At 44.6% G+C, this 23,317-nt stretch overlaps 1 protein-coding gene across 1 annotated transcript; it reads right to left on the bottom strand.

Moving 5' to 3' along the window:
• Window positions 1-781: 781 nt before the first annotated feature.
• Window positions 782-22,396, bottom strand: LOC144594051 (ras-related GTP-binding protein D-like). The gene is made up of 7 exons (XM_078400227.1): window positions 22,207-22,396; window positions 14,286-14,581; window positions 11,361-11,560; window positions 8,935-9,049; window positions 7,052-7,194; window positions 2,401-2,549; window positions 782-1,145 (listed from the first exon to the last, which is right to left on the bottom strand). The coding sequence occupies exons 1-7, from the start codon at window positions 22,292-22,294 to the stop codon at window positions 994-996; spliced, it is 1,143 nt and encodes a 380-aa protein (XP_078256353.1). The 5' UTR covers window positions 22,295-22,396; the 3' UTR covers window positions 782-993.
• Window positions 22,397-23,317: the final 921 nt, after the last annotated feature.

The raw sequence follows: 23,317 nt of genomic DNA, 5'->3' as shown, positions 1-23,317 counted from the left end.
TGAATCTATGACCTCACCTGTGACCAGAGAGGATGCAAAGGTCTCTGTCAAGATCCCAGCAATCTCCTCTCTCAATAAAAGTGGTATTGATCAAATTAAGCCCTGGGCACTTATCCACCTTATTCCTCTTCAAGAGACCCTCAATACCATCACATTCTTGATCTCAAAATCCCAAATATAAGAATCTAAAATCCAAAATATATCCAAAAAATATCCAAAATATATGGAAACTGGAAACATCACCTGTCTATGCGTTTCAGAGATGCTGCTTGACCCGCTGAGTTATCCCACATTTTGTTTTTATTTTTTGTAAATCAGCATCTGCAATTCCATGCGTCTATAGTGAATCTGAGAGCAGAAATCAACCTTCATCTATATACTAAAACTCTCGTTTGATATCTTGTTTGTGACTGAACTTCAGCCACAACGGTACACGATAGCGCGACAGTTTTAGGCCCACCTTACTCACCATTGTTACTTTAGTGATAATGCAAGTAGTTTTATTGAAATCGGTCTTATATTTTTTAAGTTATTCACATTTTTAAGTTTAAAAGGAAGGGAGGGGGAGGGGAGGAGGGAGGAAGGGGGGTGGGGGAGAGGGGAAGGACAGTGTGCTGCTCCAATGCAGGAGAGGTTTGGGCCCAACGGGTCCACTTGGTCTAGTATTATGTTAAACTGTCAAACATAAAGTCTGCTAACAAGGAGAATGATAGCATATTAAACTGGATTCATTTTTTCCCCCCAATTCAGAAAAAAAATAGCCACTCCATTGGTTTGCCGTTAGAAATGTATTTGTAATATACATGGTTAAATATGATAAATACTGATTTCAGCATGTGCTAAAGAAAAATATACCTTTTACAAAGTGCTTGCTTTCTCTACTGGAGTTAATATCCTGAGCATATCTTCACTCATGTCAGTGCAATGGCATCGGAGTTCAGCTACTTAGCATCACTTAACGCGCTACGAGAAACATTGTGTACGTGGCGATCGTTAGGACAAAAGCCGGGGGGTGCCGTTGGGGGTCACCAGTTTGTTTCTCTGCAGTCCTCTGTGCTGCTTGCGATACCTCAGCATGGTCATGCGTACCTCAAAAATCTCATGGATAGCTTTGCGGAAACAATGAAAGTTGTAGTCAATCAAACCTGCAGTGCAGAAAAAGAAAGGTGCAATTCAGTAAATGCCAAAAGAAAGGCAATGGAACTGTTTGACACGTCCAGATTCAGGGACAGTTTCTTCCCAGCTGTTATCAGGCAACTGAATCGTCTTACCAACAACTAGAGAGCAGTCCTGAGCTACTATCTACCTCATTGAAGACCCTCGGACTATCTTTGATCGGACTTTACTGGCCTTTGTCATGCACTGAACGTTATTCACATTGTTCCCTTTATCATGTATTTCCATACTGTGGACGGCTCGATTGTACCACGCATTGTCTTTCCGCTGACTGGATAGCACGCAACAAAAGCTTTTCACTGTACCTCGGTACACGTGACAATAAATAAAACTCATTCAATTCCAATAGTACTTCTGGGTACTGAAATGTTAACCCTGATTTTCTCTCCACAGAACCGGAGTATTTGCAGCACTCTGTTTTTATTAAAGTCTTTCTGGGGATAGGGCTTGATCAGACTGCACCAATAATGATTGGAATTTGCCCACCAGGTTAAAGTTGGCTTCATAAATGAAGTTGATGGTTGAAAATCTGCACAAGGCACATTCAGACCGAGTGAGTAATCAATAAGTGCTGGCAGCTTGATACCCTCAAAAGATTCTGCACATCTCTCCACAGATGCTTCCTGACCTGCTGAATTTTTCCAACATTTCCTGTTTATATTTCTGACTTCGAGCATCTACAGTATTTTCCTTTAGCTACAGAGTCAGCATATCTTAAAAGCAAAGTTTTTTTTGATTGATTACCTTAGAGGTTGCTTTGCCACAGTATTATAGAAATGTCACATGCAATTGATAAATGTCCATGCTGATTGGAATGTGCTATTAGGAATACCAGCACTTCTTCCCATTTGTTAATTAGAAAGGAAAAAGTAATTACTAAAAGACACAAAGAGCTGGAGTAACTTTTAGCAGGTCAGGCAGCATCTTTGGAGAATTAGGTTAGGTGAACTTTCCGGTCAAGACCCTTCTTCATGTCCCAACCCAAAATGTCACCTATTCATGTTTAGAAATGCTGCCTAATCTGCTGACTTATCTGCAGTTCCTTGTTTCTTAAAAAAAAAAAGAGTCTAAATTACACCGGAATATCCTATGTTATACAAAAAATGGTAAGGAAATAGAAAAACTTGTCCACTTAGGGCAAATGCACAGTGATTACTTTACAGTAATTTTTGCAAGTAATTTGCCCGGTAAACATATATGATGATAAAAATGGGAAATAATTACCTTTGCGCTCAAAACTTTCTTCCCTAAGAAAGCAAACTAGAGCAAGAAATTTTGTGACTTCTTTGAGATACAAAACAGTCGTGTTGTTCAGCTTAATGATTGCCACGGATTCTTTGTCATATGTACTTCCTCCACCAAATTCTCGAAGCCTGGAAAAGTAGAACACAAAAATTGTCCCCTTGGGATTATTAGCAGTATGGCTCTACCCAGCATAAATGGCCACTCCTTAACGGAATTCAGATTTCTGGTATTGAAAAGAGGTTTTGACTGAGAAACTAGGGGTGGGGCATAGGGTGATCTAAACACAGTCGCGTTATAGTCCTCGAGCCAACATATCTTTACTTTAAATTATCATCAGTAGGAATTTCCAGAGGCAAGGGGGAGGTTGGCAAAGGATTGCCAATCAAAGAATCACAGAATCGTTGAGGCATAGGAGGACACTGGGCAAGACGAGCATATAAGAAGCTCCATTGACTAATAGAGTGCAGATGACTTAAAAATGAACCCATAAATGTTCTCTAAGCATTTGAACAGTAAGCCAGAAGTCAGAGAAGGGATGAGACAATTAAGGATTCAGCTGGAAGTCCAAAGTAGTCTGCACAAGGCTGGAAATAAGCAATGTGCATCGAATTACATGAAGCATGATTACATGGGGAAAATAAAATCACAATAATTATTCTTTGGGAGAGTTAGCATTTGTCATTGATATTAAATAATCCTTCTGGTACGGGATTTTCTTGTATCCTGGTGCTGGTGAAATGGTGTCTATCTCACCCAAAATAAATCAACATTCTGCAAAAATCACCTCCTGTGGAACGGCCCACACAGTGATCTAAATAACTATTGTTGCCGTCCACTCATACAAAGACCAGGATTAACTTGTGCAGAAGGCTCCATGGTAACACTATTTAAAGGGCCAGACATATTCCTTCTGTTGTCACTGGCAGTGTCACACAGCTCTCTAAAAAAAACAAATGTTGTGTAAACTGACCCAAATTATGTTCAATAATCATGGGATCAGAATTAGGCCATTCGGCCCTTCAAGTCTACCCCGCCATCCCAACGTGGCTGATCTACCTTACCCTCTCAACCCCAATCTCTTTGGTTCTTGGTTCTCCAAAATATTCCAAATGGAATTTAAACTGCTTCTCCCCATAACCTTTGATAATTTAAATAATCAAGAACCTGTCCATCTCTGTTTAAAAAATATCCAATAGGATCCTAGTATGCTCCACTCAAAAATTTGCAGTCAAACCTGTCAGAGGAAATCAGGCAAATAAAGAAGTGGCTCCATGTTCAACAGATGAAAATCAGTTGCAACAGGATTTAGACATGTTGCAAAAGCCTTATCCTCAAATGCTTCACATATGTACCTTCTTATTAACAATTTGTGCTACCCTTCCACAAGGTGGTCCTTAATCACAGCTGTCATCTCAGAAACCTTCAAATACAAGCTCACACAGGTGTCTGTAGTTTAGAGATACAGCATGGAAACTGGTCCACTGGGTCCATGTTGATCCATGTTGATCATTGATCACCCATTCACACTTGTTCTATGCTAACCCACGTTCACATATACTCACTGCAGACTGGGGGCAATTCACAGAGGCCAATTAACCTACAAACCCGCATGTCTTTGGGATGTGGGAGAAAACTGGACCACTTGGTGGAAATCCACACGGTCAAAGGGAGAATATGTAAACGCCGCACAGACATCACCTGAGGTCAGGGTCTCTGGCGCTGTGAGGCAGTAGCTTTACTAGCTATACCACTATGCTGCCCTGCGCAGTACAGGTGTATGTACTGCTGTCAATATCAAAGTCAAAGTTGTCTGACTCTCAGAAACCCAGCCTAAAGATCCTTCCAGGCCGTCTATCCTGAACCATGTCACACACAAAACCTTGCTGCTCGCTGCTGCATTACTAAAGTTGAAATGATACACTCATCATGGAGAACTATTATTTTTTTGGTTGATACAACATTAGAATTGGAGCTGGTAGGGGCTTTGGAATGCATTACAAGGCTCTTAAAATTCCAGGCATTCAGATCGGATACGAATATCTTTACAGCATCTTCCCGCCACAATTGCCTTTATAGACAATAGACAATAGGGGCAGGAGGAGGCCATTCGGACCTTCGAGCCAACACCGCCATTCAATGTGATCATGGCTGATCATTCTCAATCAGTACCCCGTTCCTGCCTTCTCCCCATACCCCCTGACTCCGCTATCCTTAAGAGCTCTATCTAGCTCTCTCTTGAATGCATTCACAGAATTGGCCTCCACTGCCTTCTGAGGCAGAGAATTCCACAGATTTACAACTCTCTGACTGAAAACGTTTTTCCTCATCTCCGTTCTAAATGGCCTACCCCTTATTCTTAAACCGTGGCCCCTGGTTCTGGACACCCCCAACATTGGGAACATGTTTCCTGCCTCTAACGTGTCCAACCCCTTAATAATCTTATATGTTTCGATAAGATCCTCTCTCATCCTTCTAAATTCCAGTGTATACAAGCCTAATCGCTCCAGTCTTTTTTTTCCTCTTCACATACCTAAAAAAGCTTTTACTATCCTCCTTTATATTATTGGCTAGCTTACCCTCGTACCTCATCTTTTCTCCCCGTATTGCCTTTTTAATTATCTTCTGTTGCTCTTTAAAAGAGACCCAATCCTCTGGCTTCCCATTCTTCTTTACTATGTTATACTTCTTCCCTTTTATTTTTATGCTGTCCTTGACTTCCCTTGTCAGCCACGGGTGCCTCTTACTCTCCTTAGAATCTTTCCTCCTCTTTGGGATAAATTGATCCTGCAACTTCTGCATTATTCCCAGGAATACCTGCCATTGCTGTTCCACTGTCTTCCCTGCTAGGGCCTCCTTCCAGTCAAATCTGGCCAGCTCCTGCCTCATGCCTCTGTAATCCTCTTTGCTATACTGTAATACTGACACTTCCGATTTTCCCTTCTCCCGCTCAATTTGTAGAGTAAAACTTATCATATTATGATCACTGCCTCCTAATGGCTCTTTTACCTTGAGTTCCCTTATCAGATCAGGTTCATTACACAACACTAAATCCAGAATTGCCTTCTCCCTGGTAGGTTCCAGTACAAGCTGTTCTAAGAATTCATCTCGGAGGCACTCCACAAACTCCCTTTCCTGGGGTCCAGTACCAACCTGATTTTCCCAGTCTACCTGCATGTTGAAATCTCCCATAACCACCGTAGCATTACATTTGCGACATGCCAATTTTAGCTCTTGATTCAACTTGCACCCTATGTTGAGGCTACTGTTTGGGGGCCTGTAGATAACTCCCATTAGGGTCTTTTTACCCTTACAATTCCTTATTTCTATCCATACTGATTCTACATCTTCTGATTCTATGTCACCCCTTGCAAGGGAGTGAATATCATTCCTTACCAACAGAGCGACCCCACCCCCTCTGCCCACCTGCCTGTCTTTTCTATACATTGTGTACCCCTGAATATTCAGTTCCCAGCCCTGGTCCTCTTGTAGCCATGCCTCTGTAATTCCCACAACATCATACTTGCCTTTGTAAGGTAGACATTGGCAACCCCGTCCCATCATTCCTTACTTGTCAATACCCCCAGCAGCTGGAAGGATGAAACTCATATCATGGTGGAACCCTTCTGAAGATGCTGCTCGAGGAGTGATCTTTAAAGTATATGTAGCTCTACTAGCAACACAATCCACAGCTGGTAGAGCTGCTGCCTCACCGCACCAGAGACCCGGGTTCCATCCTGAACTCAGATGCCGACTGCGTGGAGTTTGCACGTTCTCCCTGTGACAGTTTGGGTGCTCGTTTCCTCTCATATCCCAAAGTCATCTGAGTTGATAGGTCAACTGGCCTCTATAAACTGTCCCTAATGTGCAGGGAGTGGATGACAAAGTGGGATAACATTGAACTTGTATGAACTAGCAATTGATGGTCAGCGTGGACTTGGTGGGAAAAGGACCAATTGCCATGCTGTATCTTTGAACTAAAGTATACTAAACTAGTTTGCATGTATTCTTTCAAATGTTTTAGATTTTTTAGATTTTAGATTTAGAGATACAGCGCGGAAACAGGCCCTTTGGCCCACCGAGTCCGCGCCGCCCAGCGATCCCCGCACATTAACACTATCCTACACACACTAGGGACAATTTTTACATTTACCCAGTCAATTAACCTACATACCTGTATGTCTTTGGAGTGTGGGAGGAAACCGAAGATCTCGGAGAAAACCCACGCAGGTCACGGGGAGAACGTACAAACTCCGTACAGACGGCGCCCGTAGTCAGGATCGAACCTGAGTCTCCGGCGCTGCATTCGCTGTAAGGCAGCAACTCTACCGCTGCGCCACCGTGCCGCTATTGATAAGCAAATTTGACTTGAATGCACACAGTGACACAGAAGTTGGTACTTACCCAGCACAAAACAGAATATTTTCTTACGCCTAATATGTTATTGTTTTGGTTTTTAATCTTTTACATGATCTGTTATGTAAAATGTACAAGGTGCACGTCATTGGCAAACAGGAATTGTTGTTTATCTTGCTGCAGATAGGCAATCTGATATGTAGACCCACGGAGATGAGAAAATAATTTTACACCTTTCCCTTTGCATTCTTTTTGTAACTTTCAGCCAAGTACTAACCCATATATGCAGGAAATGTCAATAACAACATCTATCATGTCACAGCAGAGTTCGTAAGTTTGCATGTCTACTGGCATACTGTCTGTTGCTATGTAGATTTTGCTGACTACATCAAAGAGGAAGGCCTTTTCAATCCCTGAATTCTGCAATAAACAAAACACAATAAAAAATTTAAATCAGATAATACAAATATTTGGTGGTGTTCTGCATTTCACAACTCCCAGTCTATATAATTTTGCCTATGTTTTACTAACTGTTCTCGTCCACTCATTGACTAGATAAGCTTGTTTACAGCTCATCCCTGTGGTCACCCCAGTTTTACCTGATCCTAGATATTCACCCTAACTTGAAGTGTAATGAACAGCATTTCTTTCCCCTCCCAATTCTGATAGTTTTCAATAGACAATAGGTGCAGGAGTAAGCCATTCGGCCCTTTGAGCCAGCACCACCATTCAATGTGATCATGGCTGACCATTCTCAATCAGTACCCCGTTCCTGCCTTCTCCCCATACCCCCTGACTCCGCTATCCTTAAGAGCTCTATCTAGTTCTCTCTTGAATGCATTCAGAGACTTGGCCTCCACTGCCTTCTGAGGCAGTGAATTCCACAGATTTACAACTCTCTGACTGAAAAAGTTTTTCCTCAATCTGAAAGGGTCATTCTGTTTCTCTTCCCACAGATGCAACCTTGTCTGCTGAATATTTCCAGCATTTTCGGTTTAGATTTTAGATTTCTAGCATCTTCAGTTTTGGTTATTTTTGATATAATCACCACTTGTAGCCATTCTCAAAGTGTGGGAAGGACAGTCTCCATAGAGGCGTTTCATCAAAATAGTCAAGATAGTCGATGAATACTCTCCCGAGCTTCTACAGGTATACGATAGAGAGCATTTTGACTGGTTGCACCATGGCCTGGTTCGGCAACTCAAATCCAAGGAAGGAAGGAGAGCGCAAAAATTGGTGGGCACTGCCTGGAAACTGACCTCCTCACCATTGAAGGGATCGATAGGAGACGTTGCCTCAAACAAGCAGCCAGCATCATCAAGGGCCCACACTACCCTGGCCACGTTCTCATTTCACTCCAACCATTGGAAAGGTAAAGAAGGTAAAGGAATCTGAACACTGTGGCCTCTGGGTTCAGGAACATCCACTTCTCAACAATTCTTGAACATTACAAACACCAACTAAACTGCAAATTATCTTGGTTGTGCGAGGGACTTGGGGATTTTGATTTGAACTGGGGCTCACGTTGTCGACCTCCCCGTGGTGAGCCTTGTCAACTGACCTCAGGCGAACGACAGGCGCCTTCAGGCGAACGACAACGACAACAAACAGAGACAGCAGAAGCAGAAGCAGCTTCATAACTTCTGCTGCCTCAAACGCAAGAAGAAGTTTTGAACTCAAATTGTTTTATTTTAACTTATTGAACTTTTTTTTTTTGTTCACAGACCTGTTATGCTGATGCAAGTAAGAATTTCATTATTCCGTTTTCAGTAAATAAGACAATTAAAAACTCTTGACTAACTACGGTTTTCACTGTTAACTCAAACATATAGGAATATTCTAAAATAGATTACCATAAGAATACACCAAAGTGTGGCAGTCCCTGGGGATCAGGCCACTCCTTGGGTCAGCCCCCTCGTCACTTGACGGACAGGCTTAAGGGGTTAAAGGTCAGCCCGTTGGGAGGTGTGGTTCATCCCTAGGTGAACTTCGCTGTGAGTAGGAGCTCACAGCCAAATAAAGACCTTTAACTAAACCTGCCAGGCGTCCAGCCTTTTCTCTGGCCTCCGCCAGGCCACTACATTGGTGACCCCGACGTGATCTGAACACGCAGCCTTCTTGCTAGCATCATGGCCACAATAGTTGAGAGATTGAACTTACCGAGATAAAGATGTTCAATAGATTCTCCAAGGTTGGAAGCTGAGGAATTAGTTTCTGCACCACTTTGCTAAATGCTTCAAATATTGAATGGTCATAAATACTTGTCAAATAAAAACTGTGGGGAAAAGAAAGAGCTACTTTTAATCACCAGATATCGTTGATCTCTTTTAAAAATTACAGAGTGCTGAATGAAAAAAATATCAACACTATTATGAACAAAAGGAACACAATGAGAATCTTAGTTTTATCGTTGAAATACAAAGATAATTACTACCACTTTAGTCAACTCTAAGGTCATCTTTCATAGCTCATTGTCAATCTGCAACAGTATGTAACACATGGGGTACTGAAGCAATAGAGTACTAGCAACAGAGTAATAGAGTAATAGAGCACTAGAATTAAATTTACCAGACCTGCCGCACTGGTGGGTAAGCCAAAGCAGCGCCTTTACCACCTTAGACAACTGAGGAAATTCAGAGTGTCTCTGAAGATCCTTCATTGCTTCTACTCTGGGGCTGTAGAGAGCATCCTGTCCGGCAACATTACAGTCTGGTTTGGGAACAGCTCTGCCCAGGACAGGATGGCCCTGCAGAGAGTTGTGCGTTCGGCAGTACGCACCATGGGAACTACACTCGTCCCCCTGCAGGACCTATACATCAGGAGGTGCAGATCCAGAGCAAGCAAGATCATGAGGGACCCCTGCCACCCCAGTAACGGACTGTTCCAGATGCTACGATCAGGCAAACGCCTCCGCAGTCACGCTGTGAAAACGGAGAGGATGAGACGGAGTTTCTTCCCACAGGCCATCAGGACTGTTAACTTTTATAACCCCAGAGACTAAATTTTTGTCTACACTATAGTAACTTATTAACTTTATTTATATGCTGTAACTGTAATTCTTTTTTTGTGCACAATCCGCAGGCATTGCCACTTTCATTTCACTGCACATCGTGTATGTGTATGTGACAAATAAAATTTACTTGACTTGACTTGACTTGACAAGGTGTCAAAATATATTCTGGAATCTGTGTTTTCTTTTTAATACCTGAATAAACATCCTCATATACACACACACAGAGTCCTGGAGGAACTCAACGCATCAGGCAGCATTTATGGAGGGAATGGATGGATGACATTTTAGGTAGTCTGAATCTGAAGTAGGGTCCTAATCTCAAACACGGTCTGTTCTTTCTGCACAGTGGCATAACGGTAGAGTTTCTGCTTTACAGCGCCAGAGTCCCAGGTTCAATCTAGACCATGGGTGCTGTCTGTACGGAATTTGTACATTCTCCCTGTAACCCTGCATGGGTTTTCCCAGGGAGCTCTGGTTTCTTCCCACTCTCCAAAGACGTACAGGTTTGTAGGTTAATTGGCTTGGTACAATTTTTATTGTCCCTAGTGTGTGTAGGATAGTGTTAATGTGCGGGGATTGGTGGTCGGTGCGGACTCAGTGGGCCGATGGGCCCGTTTCCACAATGTATCTCTAAACTGAACAAAACTTTCCCTCCACAGATGCTGTCTGAGCCTCTAAGTTCCTCCAGCACTCTTTATTTTGCTTAAGGTTCCAGCATCAGCAGTTCCTTGTATCACCATCTGATAGACAATAGGTGCAGGAGGAGGCCATTCGGCCCTTCGAGCCAGCACCGCCATTCAATGTGAGCATGGCTGATCATTCTCAATCAGTACCCCGTTCCTGCCTTCTCCCCATACCCCCTGACTCCGCTATCCTTAAGAGCTCTATCTAGCTCTCTCTTGAATGCATTCAGAGAATTGGCCCCCACTGCCTTCTGAGGCAGAGAATTCCACAGATTCACAACTCTCTGACTGAAAAAGCTTTTCCTCATCTCAGTTCTAAATGGCCTACCCCTTATTCTTAAACTGTGGCCCCTTGTTCTGGACTCCCCCAACATTGGGAACATGTTTCCTGCCTCTAATGTGTCCAACCCCTTAATAATCTTATACGTTTCGATAAGATCCCCTCTCATCCTTCTAAATTCCAGTGGATACAAGCCTAGTTGCTCCAGTCTTTCAACATACGACAGTCCCGCCATTCCGGGAATTAACCTAGTAAACCTACGCTGCACGTCCTCAATAGCAAGAATATCCTTCCTCAAATTTGGAGACCAAAACTGCACACATGTACTCCAGGTGCGGTCTCACTAGGGCCCTGTACAACTGCAGAAGGACCTCTTTGCTCCTATAATCACAGAATCTCTGGGAATGGGATGTTCCCAATATGGAACTTTGACAACTGGTGTAGGGTTTGAAATGGTGACCTATGTAGATTAGATTAGCCAGAAGTTTCATTAGAGGAATAGAGGCATTTAGTATTGTAAACTGAATTTCATTGTTGTATTTTGGTACATGTGAAGATAAAACACTCTTGACCTTTGATACCAGGAAACAAATTTTCAAGGGATTCTCACCTGAGATGAATTTGTTCCAAACCAGCATCCGCGAGGTCGTCATTTGCACGTTGATGTATATCCCTTTGTGTTTCTATCTTGTGGTCATCAGATAAGCCATCCACTTTATGAATGAAAACTTCAAAATTGATCTCTTTGTTTACTTTGTAAGCCCTGGACGCTGTGAGATGCAGTCTGGCCAAAGCCTCCATGTAATCATCCTAAGTTTCATTAAAAAAAAAGTTTTATTTCACAATTGGTAGCCAAGGATAAAAAAGAATTACTATTGTTTTCCAATGTTCCCTTCATCTGGATATTTGTCCACACACTTTTCCCATTTTTCTCTTGTTTATAATTGGCATTGATTGATCATGGAGCAGGAAAGTGGTCTGGGAAGAAAGGGAATTGTCAAAGGAGGGAGTAACTGTGCAATTACCACAGATACCCGATTAACTACTCAGTTTATATTCACTTCGTCTTTTATCTATGGTCAATGGTTTCTCTAACCCAGTTATTTAAATTATCAGCGTTAAACAAAAATGTTCAAACATTTTAGTTCCTCAAAGGATTGATTTAAAGATACAGCATGGAAACAGGGTCCCACCGATTCCATGTCAACCATCACCTGTTCACATTGGTTCCATGTTTTCCCACTTTCTCATCCGCTCCACACATACACTAGGAACAATTTACAGAAGCCAATTGTGGATAAAATCATGAGAGGAATAGATCGGGTAGATGCACACACAGTCTCTTGCCCAGAGTAAGTGAATCGAGGACCAGAGGACATAGGTTTAAGGTGAAGGGGAAAAGATTTAATAGGAATCTGAGGGGTAACCTTTTTACACAAAGGGTGGTGGGTGTATGGAACAAGCTGCCAGAGGAGGTAGCTGAGGCTGGAACTGTCCCAATGTTTAAGAAACAGAAAGGTACATGGATAGGACAGGTTTGAAGGGATATGGACCAAACACAGGCAGGTGGGACTAGTGTAGTTGGGATACGTTGGCCGGTGTGGGCAAGTTGGGCCGACGTTTCCACGCTGTATCACTCTATGACTCTAATTAACCTACAAATCTATGTGTCTTTGTAATATGTCAGGAAACCGAAGCACCTGGAGACAATAGACAATAGGTGCAGGAGGAGGCCATTCGGCCCTTCGATCCAGCACCGCCATTCAATGTGATCATGGCTGATCATTCTCAATCAGTACCCCATTCCTGCCTTCTCCCCATACCCCCTGACTCCGCTATCCTTAAGAGCTCTATCTAGCTCTCTCTTGAATGCATTCAGAGAATTGGCCTCCACTGCCTTCTGAGGCAGAGAATTCCACAGATTTACAACTCTCTGACTGAATTTTTTTTTCCTCAGTTGGAATCTCATGCGGTCACAAGGAGAACATGCAAGCTCCACACAGACAGCAACGAAAGTCAGGATTAAACATTTGCTGCTCACATTTGCTAACCCTCTTCCCGGAGTCTTTGATTCCTTTGTGGGATGGGGGTGAAATTGTTCTGAGAGAATAGCTTAGCGCCTAACAGACTAGTTCCGTCTGACACCAGAAACATGGACAAACCTGGGTTAATATTATCTGAAGTCAAGGTTATTGATTTTGCCATTTCAGGAATGTTGGAGAGAAGACGTTTATTGGCACGTTTGCAACCTTATTTGAAAGTTGCTGTTAACTAAGTGGTTTATCTCAGATGTTGGCTGAGGTATTCAGATGATGATCATATCACAAATAATTTCCCCTTGGATGCAATATGATTTGGGAATGTAATTGCACAGAAAATATTTCCAGTGGAGGAAAGGTATATGGAACATGAAATTTAGTTAGCAACCTATTAGAAAGATATAAAGCATTACATCTTACAACCAGTTAGCAACAAGATCAATAGATATTTAAGGCGCGGTGGGGGGGGGAACAGAAACTACAGATGGCAACATAATACGTATGAACACATTTATTGATTGATCGTAGATATTCACAAGGATGCAAATATGAGGTATACCCTCTCACTTTTCCTTAGAAATCCCCTCATTACTGTTCACGATTGCCTCTCGAGAATCTAAACTGATTTAGAAATACGTAACCATGACTAAATCTGAACTATTTATTATTTGTGCGAGGCACCAAATTGTGCACGGAGGACCAAATAGCCTACTCCTGCACCTATTTTCTATGTTTCTATGAATAATGTTTAATGCAAAATAAAGTCCAGTAAAGTCCGATCAAAGATAGTCCGAGGGTCTCCAATGAGGTAGATAGTAGCTCAGGGCTGCTCTCTAGTTGTTGGTAGGATGGCACAGTTGCCTATTCCTGTCCATTCAGTAATCTCACTGATCCCACTACTGACCGATGACTAGATCTCCCCTGTGACTCCAGGAGCAACCATTACCCCTCCATTCCCTCTCCCCCATAAACTCATAACCTTCAATTCCAGACAATACTGGCAGGATCTCGAAGGTCTTAGCTTATTCAAATTTTGCAGCATCTGAAACACAAACAAAGGTTTGCTGTGTTGTTTAGCTTCTGCATCTGCTCTGCATCTATTTAGTTTAGAGACTATGCTGTTTGGTTTTCAGCATAGGAACAGCCCCTTCGGCCCACCAAGTCCACACAGACCATCCATCACCCATTCACACTGCATTATCCCACTTTCACGTCCACTCCCTACAAACAAGGAGCAATTTACAGATGCAAATTAACCTACAAAACCCGCACTTCCTTGGGATGCGGGAGGAAACCGGAACACACCTGGAGGAATCCCACTTGGTCATGCAAACTCCACACAGGCAAACACCCGAGGCCAGGATCGAACCCAGGTTTCTGGTGCTGTGAAGCAGCAGCTCCACCAGCTGCGCCTTTTTTGACGATTCGAGACACAAATGTTTAAACTGCACCAATTCATATATAATATTTTAAATATGAATTGCAGAGTATTTTACCTGCGAGTCAATCACAAATATCAAGGCTCCTGTCCCTCGGAAGATCATCTCATAATCAAAGGTTGGGTCGAAGAAGTCAATCTGACCAGGGAAATCCCAGATTTGAAAATTGACAAAAGAGCTATTGGAGATATCGTCACGGCAGATTTTGTTGGTACTTTCTAAGAAGAGCGTCTCGTTCGGTGACATTTTGTGAAAGACCACTTTCTGAATGGAAGACTTGCCACTTCTTCTCAATCCCATGAGGAGGATCCTGGGTTTGACCTCTGTGCAGCAGTCATCACTGAAGTGCATTTCTGAAAACAGAAAGGCAAATATTGCGTCATCCCTGGAGGAAGGGGAAGGTGAACAATCAGAAGCACTTTTATCCCGAAGGTAGACGCACAATGCTGGAGTAACTCAGCGGGACAGGCAGCATCTCTGGAGAGAAGGAATGGATGGGTGATGTTTTGGGTTGAGACTCTTCTTCAGAATCAGAGTCAGGGGAGAGGGAAACTAGAGATATGGAAAGAAAAGGTGTGATCAAAGCAGACGATGATCAAGAAAATGTAGAATGGTTCATTGTTGGCTGAGGAGACAGTGACAATGTGGCATACAAACAATAAAATTAATTAGGACAGTGGAACTAGTCAGAGAACTAGGGTGGGGGAGGGACACAGCCACCAATGAACCATTCTACATTTCCTTGATGCAGGAAAATAACTGCAGATGCTTGTACAAATCGAAGGTATCACAAAATGCCGGAGTAACTCAACAGGTCAGGCAGCATCTAGGAGAGAGGGAATGGGTGACGTTTCGGGTTGAGACCCTTCTTCAGACTGATGGTCTTCTTCAGTCTGAAGAAGGGTCTCGGCCCGAAGCGTCACCCATTCCCTCTCTCCTAGATGCTGCCTGACCTGCCGAGTTACTCCAGCATTTTGTGATACCTACATTTCCTTGATCATCGGCTGCTTTGATCTGTCGTTTGTACATGTAACCCTTCTGTATCTCTAGTTTCCCTCTCCCTGACTCTCAGTCTGAAGATGGGTCTCGACCCAAAATGTCACCCATTCCTTCTCTGCCGGGTGATGTTGCCTGTCCCGCTGAGTTATTCCAGCATTTTGTGTCCATCTCTGGAACCTACTTTGGCCCTTCACCCTTCCCTTACTCGACAAGATACCCGCACTAATCTAATTCCTGGCTCTGTGTGCATACATTCAATTACTCCATTAACAACCCTGCTTTCAGCTAACTAAGCCCCAAGCCTTGGAACTCCCACCTTTAAAACTTCTCCAGCTTGCCTCAGGAGATCTTATCGAAACGTATAAGATTATTAAGGGGTTGGACACGTTAGAGGCAGGAAACATGTTCCCAATGTTGGGGGAGTCCAGAACAAGGGGCCACAGTTTAAGAATAAGGGATAGGCCATTTAGAACTGAGATGAGGAAAAACTTTTTCAGTCGGAGAGTTGTGAATCTGTGGAATTCTCTGCCTCAGAAGGCTGTGGAGGCCAATTCTCTGAATGCATTCAAGAGAGAGCTAGATAGAGCTCTTAAGGATAGCGGAGTCAGGGGGTTTGGGGAGAAGGCAGGAACGTGGTACTGATTGAGAATGATCAGCCATGATCACATTGAATGGCGGTGCTGGCTCGATGGGCCGAATGGCCTCCTCCTGCACCTATTGTCTATTGCCTCTCCTTGAAATTTATCACCATTAAATATTAAACGTGTACATATTAATGTAATATTCAAACTTCACAGGTTTCAAACTTCCATTTCTCGGGAGTAATTTTCCTAAAAATGCATATTTAGTTGAGAGGTTGAACTCAGCCAAATATTCCAAAGGTCAGTGTGGGCATTCCAGTACACGAGTGTGAAAATGAGTGAAGGTTGATCAGGGCCAAATCCATCCTTGGCCGATGTTCACTGACATTTTTCTGCAAAATAGTGTCTATGAGCAGTAACTTGCATTCATTCCCATCATATGGTCATCCCATCATAATTCCCATCCATGCCTTGGAAACAGGGATTCAATTCCTACAGCCAAGGTTAACTGGGACCAATCTCGATGCATGGTCTCAAGGTTAACAGGGACCCAGTTGGTACATTATTGGTTTGTCCAGATTTTGGTTTGTCCGGATCTGTAGGTTAGTTGTATAGATGGTTGAGGTTTGATTCGTGATAGATGCTCAGCTGAACTCAGCTGGACTGGGGATAGAACTCTGTAGTCAACCCCAAGGGAGGCAAAGATTAACCGGGGTTTCTGCTTTTGGTTACCACTGTGTGACCAATGCTGCTATGTGATGTGTGAAATTAACTTGTGTCAAACATTTGGCTGACTGTCGAACTTTGATTATGTTCCTGCCAGGCGCTTATGTATTTTTATTATGTTAGAGGTGCCATATAACCACATGTTGGTTCATGTGCCCACAATAAGTTAATGCAGAAGTAGTTTGCAGAATGTAATGATCTGGTTAATATTTCTCTTCTATGGAGTATGCTATATTTCTCTGTTCTCTGTTGATTCAGTCTGAAGAAGGGTCCCGACCCGAAACGTCATCTGTACATTCCCTCCACAGATGCTGCCTGACCTGCTGAATTTCTCCAGCACTTTCGGGTCGGGACCTTTCAAGGTTCCAGCATCTGCAGCCTCGTGTCCCCATTTAACTAACCCAACATCCTCCACAGCATAACAATATCAGGGTCAATTCTGGTGCTCGATATTCACAAAGCAGCGATCAGCTATCTCAGCAGCAACTCTTCTTCAAACCTCAACTGTTTCCGATCTGTTCAGTTAAACCACAGTGCCATTACACAAAAATATGGCAAGGCACAGGGATAAGTGCTGGGGCTCCAACTGTTTACAATCTAAATTAATGATGGGGAGACCCATGAGAAAATTATATTTGAACAGATCGAGACGCCAAAATGTTGCAGTACTATGGGACCTGGATGTCCAAGTATATGAAGCTCAAAAGCTTAACATGAAACAAATATCAAGTAATTAGAGAGTAAATGGGCGGTCACAGTGGCGTAGAGGTAGAGTTGCTGCCTTACAGACACAACCTTCTGGGAAATTGTGATCAACTAGGAGGGGGTTGGGAGGTCCAACAACAATAAACTTGTTTTCCTGACAAATGCTTGGAGGATGGTCTTGTCATAACCAACATCTTCCTTCGAGACATACTTTCAAACAAGGCAGCATGAATAAGTTTCATAAAGGTTGATTTCTAGGGTGAAGCAGTTACTTGAAAGGTATAGTGTAGCCCAGGGGTGGCCAAACTTGCTTAATGTAAGAGCCACATACGATAAAGTTCAGATGTTTGAGAGCCGCAAGACATGAACAAAAGAGCCGCAAGACATGAACTTAAATATTTTTACTAACCATGAACAATAAACTTACGTTTTATTCCAATGGGGTCTCAATTCATACCCAGTAAATAATTATAACGCTTGAAATTTTTTCTTATTTACCTTTTATATTAACTGTGATGAAAAAAGGAGCTCAGCCAACATATTTCCACGAGCCGCATATTAAAGGTCAAAGAGCCGCATGTAGCTCCCGAGGCGCGGTTTGGCCACCCCTGGTGTAGCCTATACTCTGTGGTGAGGCGATCTTATTGAAATGTGCAACATTTCAAGGGCGACACTGAGAGAATGTTTTCCCTAATGTGGGTATCTGAACAGCCGACGTAGTTTCAGAATTTGGCTTCCAAGGTGACGCCCAACCCAGACAACTACTTGCATGCTAGCCACAGAAGCAGATCTGCAATCACATATTACAATCGCTCCACACTCTTAAAATCTCTATAAATGGCACTGTAAATGGCTCGGATGTAATCATGTATTGGCTTTCTGCTGACTGAATAGCACACAACAAAAGCTTTTCACTGCACCTTGGTACACGTGACAATAAACTAAACTGAACTGATATGGTATGACCTCTTTGTGGCAAAGATAAGGAGGAAAATCATGAGGGCAAGCATGAATCTTTGGAATTCGTTTCCACAGAGACCTGTGGAACTGAGTCATATCTAAGGCAGAGATTGGCATACATTTAAATGGCATGGGAGTAAAGGGGAGGGAGTGGGAATATGTTTTGAGGCCAAGATTGGATCAGCAATTATCTAAATGAGCATCAGATCAGGTTCAAGGGGACAATTGTTTATACCTGCTTTTGACGTTTTTTTTGTAATGTTTTTTGTTTTGTCAGGAGAAACCAACAATATCTAAACTTGAAACACAAGGAATTTGAGATGCTGGTTTGGCAATGAAAAAACCCACAAAATGCTGTAGTAACTAAGTGGGTCAGGCAGCATCTCTGGAGGACATGGATAGGTGATGCTTCGGTTTGGAACCCCTCTACAGATTCAGCATCTAAACTTGGTCTCCAGTCCATGAGGAGTCATTTGACCTTAGCTATGAACACTACAACCCAATTCTAAATTTCCCTTGTCCTTATACCTCCTCCATCAACTCCTTCCAGGGACCCCGACAGTCATTTCAGGTGAGGCAGAGGTTTTCTTGCACCTCCTCCAACTTCTGTATCTACTGTATCTGGTCTCAGCTAGGCCTCAGCTCGTCGTTATGCGACTGGATCCTGGACTTCCTGCTGGAGCGACCGCAGGCAGTGAGAATGGGCCCGCACCTGTCCTCCACTATCACCCTGAGTACCGGCACACCACAGGGCTGTGTTCTGAGCCCCATGCTCTACTCCCTATTCACACATGACTGTGTTCCTGCATTCGACACCAACACCATTGTCAAGTTTGCAGACGACACAACGGTGATCGGGCTGATCACCAACGGTGATGAAACAAACTACAGAGCGGAGGTGCAGAACCTGGCGGATTGGTGCTCTGATAACAACCTGTCCCTAAATACCACCAAGACCAAGGAGCTGATCATCAACTTCCATAGGTCACACAACGGGGAATACGCCCCGATCCTTACCAATGGGGTCAGTGTGGAGAGAGTGTCCAGCTTCAAGTTTCTGGGCACTCACATTTCGGAGGACCTAACATGGTCCACTAACACTGCTGCGCTGGTCAAGAAGGCACAGCAACGACTGTTCTACCTAAGAACACTGAAAAAGTCTGGTCTACCCCAACAGCTGCTGATGACCTTCTACTGCTGCACCATAGAGAGCATCCTAACACATGGCATCCCTGTGTGGTATCTCAGCTGCACGGAGGCAGAGAGGAAAGCTCTTCAGCGGGTAGTCCATAGAGCTCAGAAGACTATCGGAACACAGCTACCAGCCTTGAAGGACATCTACAACACACGATGCCTCAGAAAAGCCACCAGCATCCACAAAGACTCCTCACACCCCTGCAACAGTCTGTTCGAACTTCTACCATCGGGCAGACGATACAAGGCCTTCTACGCCCGCACCTCCAGACCCAGGAACAGCTTCATGCCCAGGGCTATAGCTGCTATGAACCGGTCCTGCTGAGCCGAATGGTAACATCGCACAGTGAACCGGCACAGATCCTCTTGCACTTTATTCTGTTTTAAAACTGTTCTAATTTGTTTCATTGGGTTGTTTAAATGAATACTGATTAGCTAATTGATTTATTGCATCGTATGGGAGGCGCATTCCCAATCTCGTTGTACCCCGTTGTACAATGACAATAAAGATATATTGTATTGTATTGTATTGGTGCTCCAGGTGTGGACTCCTATCTGCGAGACTAAGTGTAGACTTGGCAATAGTTTCGCTGAACACTTACACTCAGTCTGCCTAGGCCTGCACTACCCTTCCCATACTGACCTTTCTGTCCTAGGCCTCATCCACTGTCAGAGTGAGGTCACACACAAAATTGGAGGAAGATCACTTCATATTTAGCTTGGGCAGCTTACAACCCAGCAGTATGAATATTGATTTCTCTAATTTCCTGTATTCCCCTCCCTCCCTCCCCACCCCAGCCATCCTACCAGTTCCACTGGTCACATCCTTGTATTCCTCTTGTTATCACACCTTCCCCAGACATCAATGGACCATTATGGGCTCCACCCTTCCTGAGGTCACCTGTTGCTGGCCTTGATTTGTTCTGACCTTTTCTCACCTCCAGTTTCTCCCCTCCCCACCTCTACTTTCAGTCTGAAGAAAGGTTCTGACCCAAAACATCAACTATTCATTTTCTCCGGAGATGCTGCCCGACTCGCTAAGTTGATCCAGCATTTTGTGATTTATTCACAAAATGCTGGAGTAACTCAGCAGGTCAGGCAGCATCTCAGGAGAGAAGGAATGGGTGACGTTTTGGGTCGAGACCCTTCTTCAGTCCCGAAGGTTCTGAAGAAGGGTCTCGACCCAAAATGTCACCCATTCCTTCTCTCCTGAGATGCTGCCTGACCTGCTGAGTTACTCTAGCATTTTGTGAATAAATACCTTCGATTTGTACCAGCATCTGCAGTTATTTTCTTACAGCATTTTGTGATTAAATTTTCAACATTGAAAATGAATTCTGGGGCAAGTTTCCTTTCTTAATTCTGCTTAAGCGTTAATGGGAATGTGAATCCATGTTGTGTTTGGTCAGACCAAAGATAGATACAATGAGCTGGAGTAACTCAGCACATCATGCAGCATCTCTGGAGAAAAAGGATGGGTGATGTTTCGGGTCAGGGGCCTTCTTCAGATCATGTCTGTACCCTAGTGCCATGATCAATAAGGTCTGGTCACATATATTCTGGTTCAAGCATAAATAAGAAATATTTGGGGGGAAAAGGGTCCAGTGATGAGAAAGCAGCTTATAGAGTGAAAATTAAGAACAAGGAACTGCAGATGCTAGTTTATAAAAAAGACACAAAGTACTGGATCACCTCAGTGGGTTAGGCAGTGGGAACATGGATTAGTGATGTTTCAGGTCGAGACACCTTTTTTCAGACTCAATAGGTGATGTTTTGGATCTTTGAGTCTTTTTTAAAAAATAGTATTGGTGAATGCAAGACACAGTGCAAGTTGGACAATAAACCTTGTTGCAGACATTGGACTTTGTCTCTGGAACTGTCGTGCAATAATGCAGGGAACAATATTCTGCACTCTGTATCTTTCTCTTCACTCTACCTATTGTACTCTAGTTTGGTTTGATTGTAATTATGTGTAGCATGACTGGATAGCATGCAAAACGAAGCTTTTCACTGTACCTCAGTACACACGACAATAATAAACCCTAAATCTAAGCAACATTACATGGAATGTGTTGATGTGACCATGGGTGGTGAAGTAAAGGAGTGTGTTAGAGAGGCATTAGCAGTCCCAGAGGTGCTGGGGTGTGAGCGAGGGTAGTGAAGTAAAGGTGTAGGAAGGAACTGCAAATGCTGGTTTAAACCGAAGATAGACACAGAAATGCTGGAGTAACTCAGACCTGAAGACGGGTCTCGACCCGAAACGTCACCCATTCCTTCCCTCCAGAGATGTTGCTTGCGCCACTGACTTACTCCAGCATTCTGTGTCTATCTTTAGTGAAGTAAAGGAGTGTGTTAGTGTTAGAGAGGCACCAGCAGCCCCAGGAGTGCTGGGATGTGAGCGAGGGTAGTGAAGTAAAGGTAGTGAAGTAAAGAAGTAAGTTCAGAAGGGTCTCGACCCGAAACGTCACCCATTCCTTCTCTCCCGAGATGCTGCCTGGCCTGCTGAGTTACTCCAGCATTTTGTGAAGTAAAGAAGTAAAGTGGTGTGTTAGAGGCACTAGCAGTCCCAGGGGTGCTGGGATGTGAGCATGGGTGGTGAAGTAAAGAAGTAAAGTGGTGTGTTAGAGAGACACTAGCAGTCCCAGATGGGACCCCCCACCCCCACCCACACACACACACACACACAATCATACACACACACACATACACACACACACTCATACACATACACACACATACACACTCATACATACACATACACACACATATACACACACACATACACATACACACAGTCTGTGCTTTCTCTGTACCTTCGTCAGACTCTGCTCCGTCCTCCAGGGCTGCCCGCTCGACGTCGCACTCAGGGAACTCCAGCCCGACTGATCCGTACTCGCTCATGTTAGCACAGCCCAGCACAGGCTGCGATCAGCAGACCGACTCAGCCCTCTTCACCGTCACCTGATGGTGAGAAACCATGACGAACTTTCAACTCGTCCCCAGAAAACATCCGGTGACAGACTCAGACTTTGACCCTCCTGTCCCATGCTCCTGTCCCTCCTGTCCCATGCTCCTGTCCCATGCTCCTGCCCCTGTCCCTCCTGCCCCTGTCCCTCCTGCCCCATGCTCCTGTCCCTCCTGTCCCATGCTCCTGCCCCTCCTGCTCCTGCCCCTCCTGCTCCTGCTCCTCCTGCTCCTGCCCCTGCTCCTGTCGCTCCTGCCCCTCCTGTCCCTCCTGCCCCTGTCCCTCCTGTCCCATGCTCCTGCCCCTCCTGCTCCTGCCCCTCCTGCTCCTGTCCCTCCTGCCCCTCCTGCTCCTGCCCCTCCTGCTCCTGCCCCTCCTGCTCCTGTCCCTCCTGCTCCTGTCCCTCATGCTCCTGTCCCTCCTGCCCCTGTCCCTCCTGTCCCATGCTCCTGCTCCTGCCCCTCCTGCTCCTGCCCCTCCTGCTCCTGTCCCTCCTGCTCCTGTCCCTCCTGCTCCTGTCCCTCCTGCTCCTGTCCCTCCTGCTCCTGTCCCTCCTGCTCCTGTCCCTCCTGCTCCTGTCCCTCCTGCTCCTGTCCCTCCTGCTCCTGTCCCTCCTGCTCCTGTCCCTCCTGCTCCTGCCCCTCCTGCTCCTGCCCCCCCTGCTCCTGCCCCTCCTGCTCCTGCCCCTCCTGCTCCTGTCCCTCCTGCTCCTGTCCCTCATGCTCCTGTCCCTCCTGTCCCTCATGCTCCTGCCCCTCCTGCTCCTGCCCCTCCTGCTCCTGTCCCTCCTGCCCCTGTCCCTCCTGTCCCATGCTCCTGCCCCCCATGCTCCTGCCCCCCATGCTCCTGCCCCCCCTGCTCCTGCCCCCCCTGCTCCTGAACCCCTGCTCCTGCCCCCCCTGCTCCTGCCCCCCCTGCTCCTGCCCTCCCTGCTCCTGCCCCCCCCTGCTCCTGCCCCC

This window comes from Rhinoraja longicauda, chromosome 5 (genome assembly GCF_053455715.1).
Source record: "Rhinoraja longicauda isolate Sanriku21f chromosome 5, sRhiLon1.1, whole genome shotgun sequence".
NCBI classification, from domain to species: domain Eukaryota; kingdom Metazoa; phylum Chordata; class Chondrichthyes; order Rajiformes; family Arhynchobatidae; genus Rhinoraja; species Rhinoraja longicauda.
Note: the sequence above shows the minus strand (reverse complement) of the source record. Positions and strands in the feature narration are given on the sequence as shown.